The sequence below is a fragment of the Amblyomma maculatum genome, chromosome 2 (genome assembly GCF_055883805.1).
Source record: "Amblyomma maculatum isolate TAMU_Amacu chromosome 2, ASM5588380v1, whole genome shotgun sequence".
NCBI lineage: Eukaryota > Metazoa > Arthropoda > Arachnida > Ixodida > Ixodidae > Amblyomma > Amblyomma maculatum.
The window spans coordinates 208597583-208615892 of record NC_139345.1 but is presented as its reverse complement, the minus strand read 5'-3'; the positions used below and the strand labels follow the sequence as shown (position 1 = coordinate 208615892).

Below are 18310 nucleotides of genomic sequence, written 5' to 3'. Positions count from 1 at the left end.
AAAGATGTTGTGTTGCAAGGCATCCGAAGCGCTTGCTGTTCCTCCCGCACGACAGAACGGATGAGATTGCGTAGTGCGTCCATGTCGCTGCCGATATGCACAGGGGGTGCGTCGGACCCAATGATGTTCACGTCACGGTTGTACTGACGGGGTCGGTGTTGCAGCGTTGTCTCCATGGTCGCTGCCTCGCTGAGAAACTCCACCACAGTGCGCGGTGGACTGCGCACCAGTCCCGCGAGAAGTTCTTGTTTAACGCCCCGCATCAGGTGACGCAGCTTATCTTCTGGCATTTGTGGGTCTGCACGCTTGAAAAGGCGTGTCAAGTCCTTTCTTCCTAAAGCTCCCTTAAGGCTGACTAGGCTCCCCACTGCACTGATTCACTTAAAACGGTCACCACTCAGAGAAGCCGGGTAGGCCGCCCTTTCTCTGAGGCTGCGAGCTATCGCGACGAACTGGATAACGGGCGCAGCACAAAGGATAGTAAAAATACTCTCACGCCATCAACGTGCGCGTGCAAAAGTACATACGCTACAACGTTGACAGTCTTCCCGTAGAGCATGGCAAGTCAAAACACAACGAGAAAATGCCCATCACACCAGCATCCGCGCGTAACCCTGCTGTAGAGCGGTGGAGTCGTGTGACCTCCTGAAAAATTACCAAGATCACAGTGGCTAGCGTCAGCTCCTGAGCTCTCGCAATAATAACAGTTAAGGTGGTTTTTCTTTTTTGCCGTTGTGCAATCACCACTGCAGTATTTGAAGAGACTGAAAGGTCAGTTCCGCTCACTGCCATGGCTAGTCGGCGTCGTACAGACACTCGATTTGTCACACCTCTGGCCCGTTGAGCGCCAAGAATATGGGGGCTATTTCTCGCAATGATACGCCAAGGGGGAGGGCTAGACACTACGGTCGCCTTCTAGCCTCGACGTGCCAGCCCTAGCAGACAGAGCTGAGACCCTCAACCCGCGGTGCGAGAAGTAGCACCTGCGGCGGGTTTGGGCCAGAGGGGACAAACACGAGTTGCGCGCTCGAACAAGCTTTAATTTGCCCGAGCAGTTGTACACAACAAATCAACAGCACATAAACACAACAGCCGTGTAGCGAGCGAGCGCCGCGTACGAGGATGAAATAAAACCACCTAAAAGAAAAGTACGCACAAGGAGTGAGAGGTAGTCTGCTCAAATGAGCGGCTTCGTCCTCCCAGCCCGCGGCAGTAAGTGCGCGCCGAATCAAGGGCAGAGGGTGAGGGCGGCGGTCTCCCGACGGAATATGCTGAACCGCGCGCGTGCACGCTCATCCGTCGAAAGACCCAAAGGAGTTGCGACATATGCGCTCGTCCCTCGGAACAGGAGAGGAGGTCTCCGGGTAACGCCGGCAGGAAAAAGGGAAGCCCGCGGCAGTGTCGCCGCAGGACCCGGGAGGCGGCGGGGGGTGGCCAGCGTGCCCTCTCCTCCGCCAACCTCTCTACCAGTGCGTGTAATCACGCGTATTAATTACGCGCGGCCGTTATAATGGAGGCAAGGGATTGTGAATACCCACATCCCCCCTCCTTAAAACAGACGTACGGCTAAATGTAGCCGCGTTCACCAAGGAAGATACCGAGGGGGGCCGGCTAGACGCCGTTTGACTTTTAAACCCAAACAAAAGTGCCAATATGTAAAAGTTGCAGACAGCTCACAGCCACGGGTGTCGGAGGGGGAGTCAAGGCCGACGACCACAGGACAAGACTTTGGAGCTGGGGGTACACGTGCGGCGGCCGCAGCAACCGCAGGTCCAGCTTCTTCACCATCAGTCTGCCTTGAGTCGACCGGGGTGTCTGCCGCACTGGCTCGGGCGTTCGTCGACAATTGAGCGCGAACGCGCGCGGTTCATGATTTCCACCGGGAAGACCACCGCCGTCACCGAGAATCGCCCACTGAATGTACGCACTTACTGGAACGGGATGCGAGCACGAAGCCGCGCAGGTGAGCACACTGCCTCTCACCTCCTTTGTGCGGGCTTTCCTTTTAGGTGGTTTTATTTCACCCCCGTTCGCGGCGTTTGCTCGATACACGGCAGTTGTATTTGTGTGCTGTTGATTTGCCGTGTACAACTGCTGGGGCAAATTAAAGCTTGTTTGAGTGCGCAACTCGTGTTTGTCCCCTCTGGCCCGAACCCGCCGCAGTGGCGACTTCTCGCACCCCGGATTTCAGGGTCTCAGCTCTGTCTGCTAGGGCTGGCACGTCGAGGCTAGAAGGCGACTGTAGCGTCTAGGCCCCCCGTGACGTATCATTGCGAGAAATAACCCCCATATTCTTAAAAGCATAGCAGGGCTCTGTCCTGTGTTATACACTTGAGTGTGGCCTAAATGGCTCATGGCAAAACTGCAAGGTTGTGGTTTCGAACTCCGTGTCGTGGGCGCCCCCCAAGTTTGTTATCAGAAGTTATCCTCGAGCTACCTACCACTCATCTGAGAGACAGTGTCAGCATGAATAAGCCAAGCAATCATCATGCCATTCAAATTTTCTACAGCCCAGCCGATTTCCATATGAATTGACTATTCCTTTTTTTTTTTTTTTTTTATGCATGGAGCCCAGTGCATTCTGCCATGAACAAGCTTTATCCCCGGGCACCACTCATCTAATCCTACCTCACACATTACAATTACCTTGGCTAAATTTCAGATAGTATTGTTTTCTGACGAAAGGACCACTTTACGCGACAGTACGTAATTTAATTGATATGACTGTTAACCCACTAATCTATGGCACAGAATGAAAATAAATAGCGCAGATCGATGTCGCACTGTCACCTTGTTAAGGGCATAGAGTAAGAGTGGTCACGTAGCGGGATATGCACTGCCGCTCCATGGATGAAAGCTGCTTTGATGCCAGCGCCTCCACTATATACTGCCTTTGCCACGGCTGGGCTGCAGAGGAGCGACCAGAGTGCGAACCACTGCCTCCAGTCCGCCCCTTGTTTTGATAAAGCACTAAGGGTATACACAACTGCACTGCAGGGAAGCATGTCCCGTCCTCTGCAGGGCACACTTCGGCGGTTGGCAAGCCATACCACAGAGTGGTTTTCTGAGTTGGTACTTCGAAGGTTGGGCGCTATGTCATATCAGGCATAAGCGTCACTTTGCAGCACCATTTTGTGGCTCAGAGGTGCTATTCGCCACGAGATCGACCTAGAGGTAGTGCCACCGTCGCTCCAATAGTGTGGATCGGCAACCAGCGGCGCTCGCAGGAAAGCACGCGGCGTAGATCTGCTTCCAAGTTTATGGTGGGGTTTGTTGGTGAAGAAAATGTGCTTTCTACAATGAATTAGCGATTTACTGTCTAGAACATTCCAATATTGCAGAAAAACACGGATTTGGCCAAGGATTCGGGAAAGAAGTGCAAATTTTAGGAAAAAAAGGTAGGCAACCACTCGTCCTTTAGATTTACTGGCGTCGTTTTGCACGCTTTTTGCGTTGTATCACGCTAATGGGCCTGATATATTGTTGTGTACCATTTGCCTAATGGCCGCTTTGGTTTTCTTACCACCTTTTCAACAGTGTGCGTATGTCTTATACGAGTGTCAGGCAGGCAAATTTAATCTCAAGCCTATGCAGGTGCAAGGTTCTTGCTGTGACCTGCAGTACTTTAGAATGAATAGAGACACACCCTGGTTCATTATATCATGCTTGCCTCTAGGATTAAGCTGGTTAAATGTAGCACTGACAACATACTGGCCGGCGGGTTGAGTAGACTGAATTCAGATAAACACTGGCTAGACAACCAGGCACAAGCATTCCCAAAAAATGAGATTACGCCGATACTGTACAGGAAATCTCGCCGCACAGGAAAGCTGAGTGTTCACGTGTAGAGTACTAAGTGGACTGAGTTAGCCGAGCTCACAACAAGGCGAATGCTTCTTGCAGCCAATATCAGATAATTTGATAATGTAGCACTGCACCAATGAATCGAAAAGATTTCCTGAAACCGAGGAAAGTATAAAGCATTTATTATGTATGTGATGTTGATGAATAGTAAATTAGTAAGTGTAATTGTTTTTTTAGAATGCCAATAAATTTCACTGTGTGAGAGAAGTTTTACACACTTCCCAAAATTTAGGACTACAAGCTATTAATTTTCAGTAATGTTAAATGCAAGCTACCAACCAGTCGCAGCAAAGACATCGTATAGACAAGCGTCAGCCCGTGACGTCAGTGGAGATGCGGCGGCGCTGGCGACAGCAGTGACTTTCGTGGTGTAGGTAAAAGCCCGAACCGTCTGCATTGGATGCGCGGCGCTTGCTGCGTTTTCGGGCATAATTCCCGATATTTCTGCAAGCTGTGGTGCAGTTGATTGCGCCACGAGGCACAAAAAACAAAATGGCACTTGTTTTAACATGTTTTTTGCGGTCAGATAAAGATGAGAGCGAAGGGCAGCGGCGTTGAGCGCGACAAGTAGACTTCGGTGATGGATTACTTTCGCGGGTAACGTGCGTTGCACTTCTGCACTGCAACTAGATGAGTTTGTTTGCAATTCTTAATTGTTGTGATTACTTTTCGGCGGCACGACGAAGAACGCAATAACAATAAACGCCTGCAGCTCGTGCCCGTTTTGATATACTATCAAGTTATAAGGAGTTTAGACACAATATTTCGTGTGCGTATGATCCCGCAGGGAAGCTGCACTAGTTCCATTCACATGCAGTATTGCCCATGCATGTATTCACACAGAAAAAGACACAAAAGCTGCTGCGAAGGTAACTGCAATTACCTTGAGCGGTGACTCCAGCGCGATATTGCCGATATAACAGGCCCGCGGACTTAATTGTAAAGTAGCTTTTCTTTGTTTTTACTTTCGCGAGTTTCGAGTGACTCTTCATCACCGGTTCTATAGTAACATCGTTATGATCCGGACAGTCCCGCAGCGTTATTTCTCATAGTCTTAAATTTTCTTTTTGAAGGTCATTAAGATCCTGACGAACGTACAAATTAAATATCCACGTACAACCTAGCTCTTGTCGAGCAGGATATCTAAGTATATATGGTACATGGAGTTTAATGTCCCAAAGTGGAATCGGCTATGAAGGGTGTAAAATAAGCATAATAGATGATGTGTATTCGAATAAATTTCCAAGTATGTTCAAAAAGATCTGCAGATCGTGCAAATTTTGCTGCAAGCGATCGTGGAGAACGTTAATTTGCACCTGCACTCATGCGTCTCTCCTAGAGAGCAAAGAGAAAAGAATGAGAGCATTAATTCTCACAGGCCTTCATGTATATATTATCCTGTGAATGACCTTGGCTACGTATGTAACTTGAGACAGACGTCAAACGTCTTATCGAGCAGGCGAAAACAAGTTGGCAGCGCACTATGCGAACATATGTTACAATTATTAATAGATTGAGTTCTTATTAAAAATGAAATTCTATGACTTAAGTTGGCGGTAAAGTGAGCTAGAAATGTAATTTCTAGTTCACTATATATAGTTGCCAATAATGTTCCTTAAGTGAAAGTGCTTAAAGCAGCTAGAAAGGCGCGCAGTCAAAAGAGTCGGCATTTGAGAACACACTTCCAGTCATTCACATTGTCGTCCTCCTTGCATACGCTACGAATAGGCCCGGGAGTTGAGCAATGTTGACTGTTAGTCTTTCTTGTACATTGCGCTTTCTCTTTTTAATTTAACTTAATCACTCACTGCAGACGCCTACGCACCGTAGCCACGCACTGTTGAGGCCACAGATAAGGAAGCCAATGCAGCGCTCTTCGCCAGGTAATTCCGGAAGAAATTGGCTGATAATGTGCTGAAATACTCTCCAGGCATAAACCAAACTATTTCAACGCAGAAGCGAAGCTTACGCTTCAGAATATTCGCACGCGCGAACTGATTTCGAAGGCAGCGTCACTTGGAGCAGTGTAGGCACGCTGCGCTTTTGCCTACACCCCATGTCGCTGCCGATCGCAGCGCCACCTTTGTTTACAAACATGGCGCTTGTTTATAAAACTGCACATGAGCACTGTCATGTCCCGGCAAGGAATTTCACAGGCTGCATATATCTTAATCACTGTAATACTGAGTAGTGACTCAATCTTATGAGAAGCAAAATATTAGGGTTATTTGCAAAACAGGTGCCGGACATAAAACTGCCCCGAAGGAAATGGAGTAATCTTATCATGCGACTATAAAGATGTATTTATTGGCGAACTAAGCATGGGTAGTTAGGTCCTTATGCAGCTATTTTACTCCTCGTCAGAAGCAACAAATTTGTTCGGGAGACAGCAGCAGCACTTAGATGAAAAGGGATTTAACCATTTCACTGCTACGAACGTACCAGTATGTTTTCGCGCTTTCCCACCACAGTGTCATCGACGTACTAGTACGTTCTCTATCGTGCATTCAAAACTTCGCACCTGAGTGCAAAGCTGGCGCGCTTGGACAGGCTGCGCCATCTGTCAAATCTTTCTACAAGTTCGTATTTTCGTCCCGCGTTGTGTTGGTATGTATATACTGAAGAGTATGGAATAATCGCACCCACCCCCGCCACCTTCTTTGCTGGGGGGCGCGGTCACTCCGCGCACGTTACTCTACCGCGCTAAGTGATCATGCGGCGCGCGTCTCGTGGCACATGCGTGCAGGTTTTTATTTTTATTCTGTTGGTGTGTCTGCTACGACACGTCACGTTCAGGGGCTCGCGCCGTTGCCTCTCCAATAGGTCGACACGACTCGATTGCTGCTTTCGCTCTCTCTTGCCGTGCCCTTGCTTGTGGCTAGCTGCAGCAAAGAAGGTTGATTGTTTTAGCCTCTTTCCATCTCCCTCTGTCCTCTTGATTTCACAACGTGCCATTTATCTCCATTTTGCGGGTCACCGAAAGTGTGCCCTCTGTGCGCGTGGTTACTTTCGGATGGCTGACCGCGCGGGACCTTCGAGTGCGGACTGGAGCGATGGCTATTTTGATTATAAATACGAGTCGAGCTCGAATTCAGTCTCTCAAGAAGTATCTAGCAGTTTTTTTCTTATATTATCCTCATTTATCTAATTTATATCAGGCTGATAATGATGATAATGTTAATAACCAAAATCTGCAGAACACTGAAATGTGCATATTCTGTTGACTATGTTATTTGCATAGCAATCATAATCAAAAATAAATTGTTATGCTCGTTTCCTCAAAACAAGCCGACGCCGGGGGTGTGTCACGGCCAGAAACGCCCGACAGCGAAAGGGTTAAATAGGCTACCAGAGAAGTACATTGATATGTAGTGTAACAATTAGGTGCTGAGGAAAGTATGTTTCTCAAACATTCGAGCATTTCTCTAAAACAAAATTTGCTCACTTCCCCCATTACAGATGTGCATGAAGCTTTCAACAGCAAAAGAGCAAAAAAGAATATGAGGTTTAACGCACCAAAGCAACAGCGGCTATGACGGATGATGTAGTGGCGGACTTCGGTGTCGTTGGCCACCTGGAGTTCATTAACGTGCAATCAATTCCCGTAGCAGAGGAGCGCCTTGCGAAACGCTTGCGATTGAACCCCCCGTTCTCGAAATTAGCAGTCGAGTGCCCCACCACTGAGAAACCGCGACAGAGGTTTAACATCAAAAACGAAAAAGGAAGGGGCTGACTAGATCATGCATAGTGGCGACACACACTGCACTTTTGGGATTCGTCCTTCATCAGAAACGACATCTCACACCTGGTGACCCGGACAATGAACAATACACATCAGCATGGACGAGCAAGAACAACAGCTTCACGAACGGCACGGCCAACTCAACACTTCCGTGCAGCAGCATCCTGCTGCCTCTACCGAGGATGTCAGAACCCCTGCAGACGGCATCCGGCACGCTCCCCCACACGACGTCTGCCGTGTCGCTATCAAGCTTCTGCCGTTTTGGCCTGACTCGCCCGAGGTGTGGTTCGCCCAAGTCGAAGCCCAGTTCTCCCTTGCACACATCACGCAATACCGGACCCACTACGATTATGTCGTCTCCCACCTCGATGCCTATTATGCCAATGAGGTCCGGGATTTCCTTGTCAACCCACCAACGACCAACCTTTACGAACACCTCAAGACTGAACTCACCCACCGCCTGTCACTCTCCGAAGATCAGAAGGTGCGACAACTACAGTCCGCAGAACTTGCCGAGCACCACCCTTCGCAGCTTCTCCACCACATGCGTGCTCTCGCAGCCAACATGGAAGTCCAGGATTCCTTATTACGAGTGCTTTGGCTTCAACGACTTCCACCAACGATCAACACGTGCCAACGCGTCACCCGCAAAGCCGTGACCGTAACACCACCCCGTCGCAGCAGCCTGGTGATGACGACCGGTGCTACAGTAAAACCTCGTTTATCCTGATCTCGATAACTCAGAAATTCGGTTAACTCGGACTTGCTGCGCGGTCCCGTCAAAAAAGTGTGTAGTTCTATGGTGTTAAAAGCTTGCTAACTCAGAAGCATTTGGTTGCAATCTGGTTAACTCAGACAACCCCGAAAGAGCTCGGCGACCCGAAGGTTCGACAACTCCTTGCCGAGCGACGGAGAAGCCGCGGCGACCGCGGAGAGTCCGACAAACAGGAACAAGGCGAGCAACGGCGCGGAAAATGTGATGATGATAGTGAATAAACGATTGGTGGATAGGTGGCGCTAGTCACCACTTGCACAGAAAGTAAACACTATCATCATCATCGTCACACTGGGAAGCATCCAGTAATCCACTGAACACTACAAAAGACGACGGGACGGATTTTCTTTTCTGCGTTCTTTGTTTTGTGTCAGCCCACGTTGCGTGTGAAAAAGTGCCCGTTGCGTTTGTCATCTGTGCTGGTGCATTATCACTGCCGTCACGCTCCACGGTTATGGCAGCCGCCACCTCAGCGAAGCGACAGCAGCAGCCGGCGAATGATTTAAAAACGAAGGTGAAGATACTGAAGGAGGTCGACGAAGGTGTTTTTCGGCAAGAGATAATGAAAAAGTATGGAGGGAAAAGGAGCACGTTAAGTGACTACATAAAGAACAAAGCAAAAATTTTGGAAGCATTTGACAGTGGCAAATTCACTGGAGCAAGAAAAAGGCTGAGGACAGCAGCACACCCGGATCTGGAGACAGCACTGCTGCAATGAATCGCAGATATGCGTAATGGACAGCTTCCATTGAGCGGACCGCTGATCTGTCAGCAGGCTGAAAGATATGCATTCAAAATGAACATCGACTCTTTCAGTGCGTCTGAAGGGTGGTTCGCACGTTTTAAAGAAAGGCATGGGTTGGCCTTTCGAAACGTGTGCGGAGAGAAGGCAGCGGTGGATGAGTGTTGCATCACCGATTGGAAGACGACCGAGCTTCCCCAATACTTGGCTCGCTACGAACTAGCAGATGTCTTCAATGCCAACGAGACAGTCCTTTTCTTCAAGGCCTTGCCGGACAAGACTATCACATTCAAGGGTGACCCATGCGTTGGAGGCAAGAGAAGCAAAGAAAGGGTCACTGTGCTTCTAGCCACAAACATGTTGGGCACGGAGCGCCTACCACTTCTAGTAATTGGGAAGGCAAAGCAAACAAGGTGCTTCAAAAACATTCGCCGTCTGCCTGCGGACTATAAAGCTAACAGAAAGGCCTAGATGAACTCTGATATTTTTCAAGCTTGGATGCGGCAGCTCGACCGGCGCTTCTCTGCCAAAACCCGCAAGGTTTTGTTCGTGGTGGATAACTGCAGCGCACACACTAGTGTGACTGGGCTGCAGTGCATCGAACTCGTATTTCTGCCTCCAAATACGACGGCTGCTTTGCAGCCACTGGATCAGGGCATCATTCAGCATGTCAAAACTAAGTACCGACGACATGTCATGGAACGGCTGCTGCTCTGCAAAGAGGCAGGTCGAGAATACGACATAAACCTCCTCAGCGCGATCCATATTTTAGTGCATGTATGGAGCAGCATGTCAGGGGAGGTAATAGTGAACTCCTTCCGACACAGCGGGTTCGTCCACCTTGTCGACCGCGATTTACTTCCTGAGGCCACTCCAGAAGGCACTGAAAGAATGGAACACGAAGTGGATGAGAGCCGGTTGGAGTTTCTCCTTCCTCCCGATGTCTAGCTTGCTGACTACGTGGCAATAAATGATGGTGTTGCTGTTTCTGGCATGCTAACTGACGATGATATCATATCCGAAGTGCTTGACGGCGATGAAAATGACTGTTCTGATGATGACTGTCACGACCAGCCGTCGCGGTGTCATACAGTGCAGGAGGCCACTGATGCCCTCGCTGTACTCGAGGAATTCTGTGTCACAGCTCGTGACAGTGAGCGTGCGCTCCATCACCTGATGTGGTTAAAGAAAATAGTTTTAGCACAGATTCTGGCGACGAAGCAAACCAAAATAATGCAGTTTTTCGTGTGAAATAAAGGTATGTGTATGCCCAGTGCATTTTTCTGTTGTTTTCATGGTAAATTCAATAATCCGGAATTCGGTTAACTCGGACACTTTTGCCGGTCCCTTGCGATCCGGATTAACGAGGCTTTACTACCATCGACGCTTCGGGGACAGAGCAAGGCAATGTCGACCACCCTGCTCCGCTGGACATAAGGGAAACGCCAACGGCAGCTCGTAGACACGGCTGCGAGCTGCCAACCTGGAAGCCGTCGCATCTTTGTCACCAACCAAATTACAAAGCAGCGGCTCCTTGTCGACAGCGGTTCCGACATCTGCTGCTACCCATGAGCCCACCTTGAAGGTGGGCTCATGGGTCCTCCTACGTCGTTTGAGTTGAACACGACAAACGGTTCACAATCAAGACTTACAGCTTGCTCCGCCTGCATGTCCAGTTTAAAAACCTATGCCGTGGCCTTCATTGGAATTTTGTCATCGGTTCAGACTTTTTGGCACACTACAACCTCCTTCTGGAGTGCCGCCATGACCGTCTCATCAACACGACAACGAGACATTCTTTGCCAGGACAGCGAACGACTACCCACCAGCCTAGCATCAAAGTACTCGGTGTTGAAAATCATTCCCTGTACCAAGCCATCCTCTCATGATTTCCCGGTTCGACGACCCCTAGCGGGTTGCCACGCAATGTGCAGCACTACATCCGAACCACCCCAGGCCCCCCCGGTTTTCTGCCGCACTCATAGCCTTGCCCCACACCGCATGAGCATAGCCAAAGCAGAGTTTGAAGCCATGCTCCGTGAGGGAATCTACCACCGCTCCGGCAGTCCATGGGCCTCGCCACTTCACTTTGTCCCGAAGAAGACCGAAGGCTGGGGGCCCTGTGGGGACTACCGTGCCCTCAACGCCCATACCATTCCGGACAGGTACCCCATTCACCACATACAGGACTTCGCCCATCGCATTTATGGCTGCCACGTTTTCTCCGTGCTAGACTTAGTGAAGGCCTACACGCAGATACCCGTCAACTTGGATGACGTCCCGAAAACTGCAATCATTACCCCTTTCGGCTTGTTCGAGTTTCCCTTCATGAGCATTGGCCTCAGGAACGCTGGACAAACCTTTCAACGCTTCATCGAAGAAGTCGTCCGCGGCCTCGACTTCTGCTTCGTCTACCTTGACGACATATTGGTCTTCTCCCGCAACGCCGACAAACACCACACGCACCTTCGTCTGCTTTTCCAACGCCTCGATGACCACGGCCTACTCGTCAACGTCACAAAGAGCACGCTCAGCGCTTCAGTCGTCAAATTCCTCAGCCATGAAGTTTCATACGAGGGAATTCTACCTTTGCCTCAACGCATCTCGGGCCTGCAAAATTACCCCCAACCCTTCACCTCTAAAGACCTTCGCCGTTTTCTCGGCATGCTGAACTTTTATAGGCGTTCCTTGACACACGTGGCAGACTACCAGGCTCCCCTCCATGATGCCCAGGAAACCAAACCTTCACGTGGACACCGGCTTTAACACAGCGTTTCGAAGAATGCAAAGCTGCTCTCTGCACCGCCACACTTATCTCGCATCCTGTGCCAGATGCCCCCTTGGGGCTCTTCACGGATGCCTCCAACTTTGGCATGGGCGCCGCCCTTATGCAATGCGTAGACAACACCTGGCATCCCTTGGCGTTCTCCAAGCTCGAAAAATGACCCCTTCTGCAGCCAGTCCCACGAAGGAAATCACGGCCCGTGCCCCATCGAGTTCGCCAGCTTACTACAGAGAATTTCTGGTGATATACAAAGCAGTTCAACACTTTCACCACATTCCCGAAGCACAGCACTGCACTATCTACACCGATCATAAACCCTTGCCTTCTCTCAACGCCGCGACAAACTCCCGCCGGTCCAGCAGAACCAGTTCATTGCCCATTTAGCACCGACATCCAACATGTAAGCGGGAAGGACAATGTGGTCGCCGATGCACTTTCAAGTGTAGCAGCTACCAGCTCTTTGCAGATAACAGCAGACGTCCTCGCCGAGGCTCAGACTACAGACGTCGAACTGCAACAACTGCTTAAGGGCGTGACCTCACTACAGCTGCAACAAGTCCCCATACCTGGATCAATGACTATCTACTGCGACATGTCAACAGCACGTAGCAGGCCTTACGTGCCCCTTTTCCATCACTGTGGCCTCTTCAACCAGCAGCATAATCTCAGCCATACCGGCAATCGCGCCTCTACACGCCTCGTGGCCGACCGCTATGTCTGGCCCTCCATGCAGCGGGATTGCCACACCTGGGCGAGCTCCTGCATTCAATGCCAGCGCGCTAAAGTTACCAGGTATGCCACTTCACTACTCGGAGCGTTCCCCCAGCCCTCTGGTCTGTTTCAACACGTCCACCTTGATATCATAGGGCCCTTTCCTCCAGCTGGACCATACCACTACTGCCTCACCGCCATCGATCGGTATACAGTCGAACCCGGATATATCGAACTCGAAGGGGATCGCGAAATAGAGTCGATATACAGAAATCGGCTTGTGACGGCACTTACGATACGAAAAAATGATACCGTATTTGTCGCGTAATCAACCCACTCACATAATGAACCCACCCTCCACTTTTGCACCAAGAATTTGAAAAAAAAAAAATATGCGTTAAGGCCAGCTCGCTCACATGCAAGTGATTGAGCGATCTCAGCGACGAGCGGCAGCGACAGAGCGAAAAATTTCAAGCTTGTTGGAACCCTCTCGCTGCTCGAGCCACCGCGGCAGCTGTACTCGATGGCCTGAGGCATGGCCCCTAGAGGGAATCACCGTGGAAGACGTCGCCTCGGCCTCCTTCGCCGGATGGATTGCTCGCTTCAGGCCCCTTCGCCGCGTCACCACCGACCAAGGACAACAGTTTGAATCGCACCTTTTCAGGCTGCTCCAGCTAACCATCGGTTTCGAGCGCTCGAGGAGCACTCAGGAGCCAGACTTCATTGTTATAACCGATAATGTGACAAGGGGGCATTGTAGTAAGCGGGTTATTTTACCATAGAAAACATGCAAAAGTGGACAGTGCAGCAGGTTTTCATTATTGTAACCGATATATTGTTAAAACCGGTATCGTTGTAAGTGGACTCGACTGTATGCATCCACAATGAGCAGGGTTTGCCGTAAGGTGGGCGACTCTGCTCGATCTCGAGGCCAATTGCTTCATTGGTTTGCGGCAAAATTGTAATCAGGCATTCCAGCATAACACCAAAAATTGTCGAATTATAAGGGCTGGTGCAGACTGCCCCTTCGAACTGTACAGTCAAATTTACATTAGGAATTATGGGACCACCGAAATTCAAATTATCCAGGATTTTGAATTCCCCTGGCGCAAATTATCAAGCTTTTACTATATCATTATTATTAAATAGTAATAACAAATATATTAAATAAAATAAATAAATAGACCTCTCAACCTTCAGACCGATTTTTCGGACACCTAATTTTTCGGACATGCTTGATTATTCAGACTTTTTCCCAACCCCAGGACATACCTTATAAAGTCAATGTATTATGCTGCTCAAAATTTCAGACACTAAGGAGGGCTACTTGATTTTTCGGACATTCCAAGCGTCAGCCGGGCCAACTGCCACACATTTTGAGCGGTGACACCGCCATTTTGTTTGTTTACTTTTTCTTTCGATAGCCTCAAAACCGGTGCGTCTTGCGTGCCGCTTTTTTTTTTTTTTTTTACCGTGATTACTTCGACTGCTTGTTCCTGTGTGTGTTTGCAGTGCGTTTCACGTGCGTTGCTGAGCGTAGCGAGAAGGCCTAGCCAAGGTCGTGCTGATGCAAGAGCTACGTTCTGTCGCTACTGTAGCTCGCATAGCTCTCATTTAATTGAATCTGCTTCTGTTCTTCAAGATGCTGTTTCCGGATTTTATAAGGAGATTTTTTTTTTTCTGCATGCAAAGCGGCAGCGAGAAGGCACTCAACGGAGTCGGTGTTGTGATCCAGTGGTTGGTAGTTGTGGTGCGCCTCGACAGTAGGAAAACCTGCCCTGTCGATTTGCTTGGAGCACTTAGTATGCTCGCCGATGCGTGAAAGTCTGTAGCACCCACAGCGCTGCACAATTTCTTCCGCCACGCGGGACTTGTGCTGAATGACGAGTCGGCTGCCTTGGATGAGGAGAGCGTCGTCGAGCAGCTGTCGAGCAGTCTCATTCACAACCTTTGCCCTGCTGGTGTCGAAATTCCATCAGCCGTCTCGTTTTCAGAGTTCACAGATGTGGACCACGAGTTGGAACTGTGCGCTGTGCTTACAGATGCAGAAATTATTCGCCAAGTGTTTGTGGAGTCTGAGAGCGACGACGACGATGACTCACCTGCAGCAGCGCAGCCAATGCAAGCTGATCTGATGCATGCGAAATTCAGGTGGACCTGTTAGCATGGCAGCGGAACGTGGTGCGGAAAAGCATGACTGTTTCCGGCCTTAAAGTGAATAATAGGCAATAAATTGAGCTTTTTTGATACATATTTGTTTTTTCGGACTGCCCGATTTTTCGGACATTTTCGTGGTCTGTTGAGAGTCCGAAAAATCGGTTGTCGGCTGTATATAAAAATGCACAGCAGCAGCCAAGAACTGTACTTTAGACTGAGTACAAAATGACAACAACTGTCAACTGCACAGCCAAAAGTAACCTTAAAATTCAAGTTGTTTATTTTAAAAATTTGTTGTGGTTTAGCTCTGGCTACCCCTATTTGAACTGCGAAAGCAACGGCGGAAGCTTCTTTTGCCTGCTAGATTATTACCCTATCATGCCCTATCAGTGTAAGGTGCTACATTATTGGGGACACTTAAGCTTATCCTTTAAGGGTATGATGTGAAAGCGTAAGCTACCAGCTTACGTATAAAGTCACGCTTCAACCAAGCTGTATGAACGTGCCTGCATGTCGTAGGGGTAACAAGAATGCAAACGGTTCTGGCAGGCTGATTCAGATATCACCCTCCCATATGAAAGGAGCGACCAGAGTTGGCAGCTCCTGTCCGTGGCATAAGGATAACGTGAATTCAAATATCATGGCAGGCTGATTTTCTTATGAGGAGACTGCAGCTACGCCTCTTCACGGCGTAGCTGCGGCCACCCGAGGTCTCGCTTCGGCTGTCGTAGTATTGCCGAAAGCAATAAGAAGATCCTCCCACGAGGGCAGTGGTGTGCAAGCACAGCCATGCTAGACGTTTGGTGATCTCCAAAGTGCCCACAAACATGTGCATTTCCTGGGCCTGCCCAACAACCCATAGCTGCCCCTTCCCCCCATTAGAAGCTTTTGTCATGTGAGGAAAGACTGACCTCAGGTCCAGGTAGGTGAGTGCCTGCAGTGCGGCCACGGCAGGTGGCACCAGGCGCACAACATTGCTGTGGCAGTCCAGGTACTCCAACAGCACCAGGCCACACAGCTCGGAGGGGAGCTCGCTCAGCCGGTTCCGAGACAGGTCTGCGCAAGGACATCTTTTTCAAGGCTTAGCACAAAACAGCCAGTGCAACAATAAAATGTACAATACTAAGTATTCGGTCAATGCTAACACACAGTTACACACAGGACTGTTGAGCCTATTGACTACAAAATGGCTACTGAACCAGTTTCATGGAAGGCAAGCTGTATTAGATCATGCCCCTGAGTTACAGCAACCTGTTTATAAACTGCAGAGATGAGCAAATTCAATGACACTAACTGCGACTACTAGCAAGAACTGACATCTTCCACAGCACTTTCAGCATAACGGCTGATAGTATATTGATTTAGAGGAAGACCTGAGCACATCTTGAAAAGCTCAGGATAACAATGACAAGGTTCAAAGATGTGAAAGCAGCTTGGCCGGCTGGCGCTATGGTATAAAGTTTTTGTCTGCACAAAACAATGTTAAAGACCATTTTTCTTTCCCAGCATTTTAACCTGCAGAAAGCCAAGCGTCAGACCACGGGAAAAGTTGCACTCATTGGAGCATGAGTGGGAGGAGGAGGAGGAAAAAACTTTATTTAAATAAAAAAAAAATGCAAACACTCCCAGGAGGACACCCTAGTCCAGGAGCCCTCTAGCTGTTCCTTCTAGCTTAGCTTAATGGGTAGGCAGCACATCGGCGATACACATGGCAACCCCTGCATACCAGGTGGATGCTCAAACCACTAGGACACTACTATTAAGCTACAATTGACGAATCAATCCTCTAACCTCAAATATAAATATAGCACAGGAAGTTCCCAAAAGTAAGCATACAAAGTCTTATCTGTTAACAATAAAGGCAAAGCCACTTGTAGGTGCTATGCTCAAAATGTCCTGTATTAAAGGGGTCGTGAAACGTTTTCCGGAAATTTTGCACGGCTTGCCTAAATGGAATCCTTATCCTGCATCATATAATATACCTCGATTCGTTTCATTGCCCGCGTTGATTTAATAGCGACAAAAACAGAATTTCGGTTTTCTAGCGCGCGTCCTCCTCAACTCAACAGATACGTCATAGCGCTAAGCCAATGAGAAGCTCCCGTTGCCGGAGCCTGCTGAGCCAAAGTTGACCGAGCTCGGTGTATTTTAGAGGTTCTATTTGTGCCCTACTCTACGCTCACACAGGGTTTTTAATATGGCCGACGTCCATACCAACTGTACCTACGTCCCAGGTTCCAGCGTCGCTGCTATGGCTATATAGTCGCTACTGTTAAAACATGGTGACATCGTGGGCTTTGAGCCTAATGCCCACGCAACTTTTCGGGTGCCAGGTCGGCAAAGATGGAGCCTGCGACTGGTACAGTAACACTTGTGTCAAGAGGCCGCGGTAACCGCGGCACAACTCCAGCTTGCAGAAGCCCGGACCGCCAGCCTCCCGATCCCAGCCGTTCAAATCCCGATCCCAGCCCGACAAAAGCAATCTCATTTCGGAGGAGTCTGTGCTAAGTGAAATTGCATGTAGTTTAGTAGCCTGTCTCCTGCAGAAGCCGTGGGAAAATGCACTAAAAAACGACACAGAAGAAAAAAACACACAGAGTAGGACTGGCTTCTACAGACGATCACTAACTAGCCCGACAACTCTTGTTATAGCATGTCCCCACTTGCTGCCAGAACAATCACCATACCAACACTCAAAGTTTGATTTGCCATTTTTTTTTTACCCACTTGCATTAGGTGACAGTGTTGAATAGTGTGCAAATATAATTTAAAAAATTGTCTGACTTCACTGACACCATCATCAACACCTCCACACAGTAAACCTCTCCAAAATTCTTCGACACTGACATCTTACATGTGCTGAAATGTGGCAACCCCAAAAAAAAAAGAAAGACGTTCTTCCAAAGGCCAGTCACCAAAACTTCCACAGCTTGAGTAAGTGCTGGAAATTTTACAGTTAGCAAATGAAGTTATAGAGTAGTTTTGCGGCACTTGCAGAAATTCTGGCATGTGGCGTGTTGTGGGGAAACAACTGAGAGCCGTTGACAGAAGTGGACTTGTCGTTTATGGCTCCTTCGAATAGAATGACTCCATGCACAGAGCTGCTTAACGCATAAGTCGCATACTTAACATCTTCGTGCTATGCGGATTATATCAGCGTGCACATTGACGTCGGCCACAACACTAGCATACAGGGTGTAAGACGACTATCAGGTTTTGTCAGTCAAAAGCTGCATTGCTGTCAGGCATTATTTTGCTGCAGTAGCAAATTGTGATTGCACGGCAGTTCTAATATTTGGTGGGTCTCATTCTCTCTCAATCACCTGCAGCAGAATTCAAAGTTTGCCATACTTCCAGGGAGAATAAATTTACAGTGAAAGTTACACTGTACAGCTTCTGTTAGATGGGAATTAATTGTACAGATGCATGAATAACTTTCAAATTTGTAAAAGACCTAAACCACATTTTCATTTTGCTATGCTGAAAAGTGAATATTGCTTTTTCTCTTGTCAACAGGAGGCACCACTACATTTG

The 18310-nt window shown here is 48.8% G+C and overlaps 1 protein-coding gene and 1 pseudogene across 6 annotated transcripts in view; one reads left to right on the top strand and one right to left on the bottom strand.

The window, feature by feature from the left end:
* The window catches only part of Lrch (Leucine-rich-repeats and calponin homology domain protein), a 170935-nt gene that overhangs the window by 135032 nt on the left and 17593 nt on the right, over nucleotides 1–18310 (bottom strand). For all 6 annotated transcript variants that reach the window (XM_084595668.1, XM_084595669.1, XM_084595670.1 and 3 more), the window contains exon 2: nucleotides 15688–15832. In XM_084595668.1, coding sequence (XP_084451794.1) covers nucleotides 15688–15832 — 145 coding nt within the window. The remainder of the gene's footprint in view (nucleotides 1–15687; nucleotides 15833–18310) is intronic.
* LOC146201194 (uncharacterized) lies at nucleotides 1942–8336 on the top strand (annotated as a pseudogene).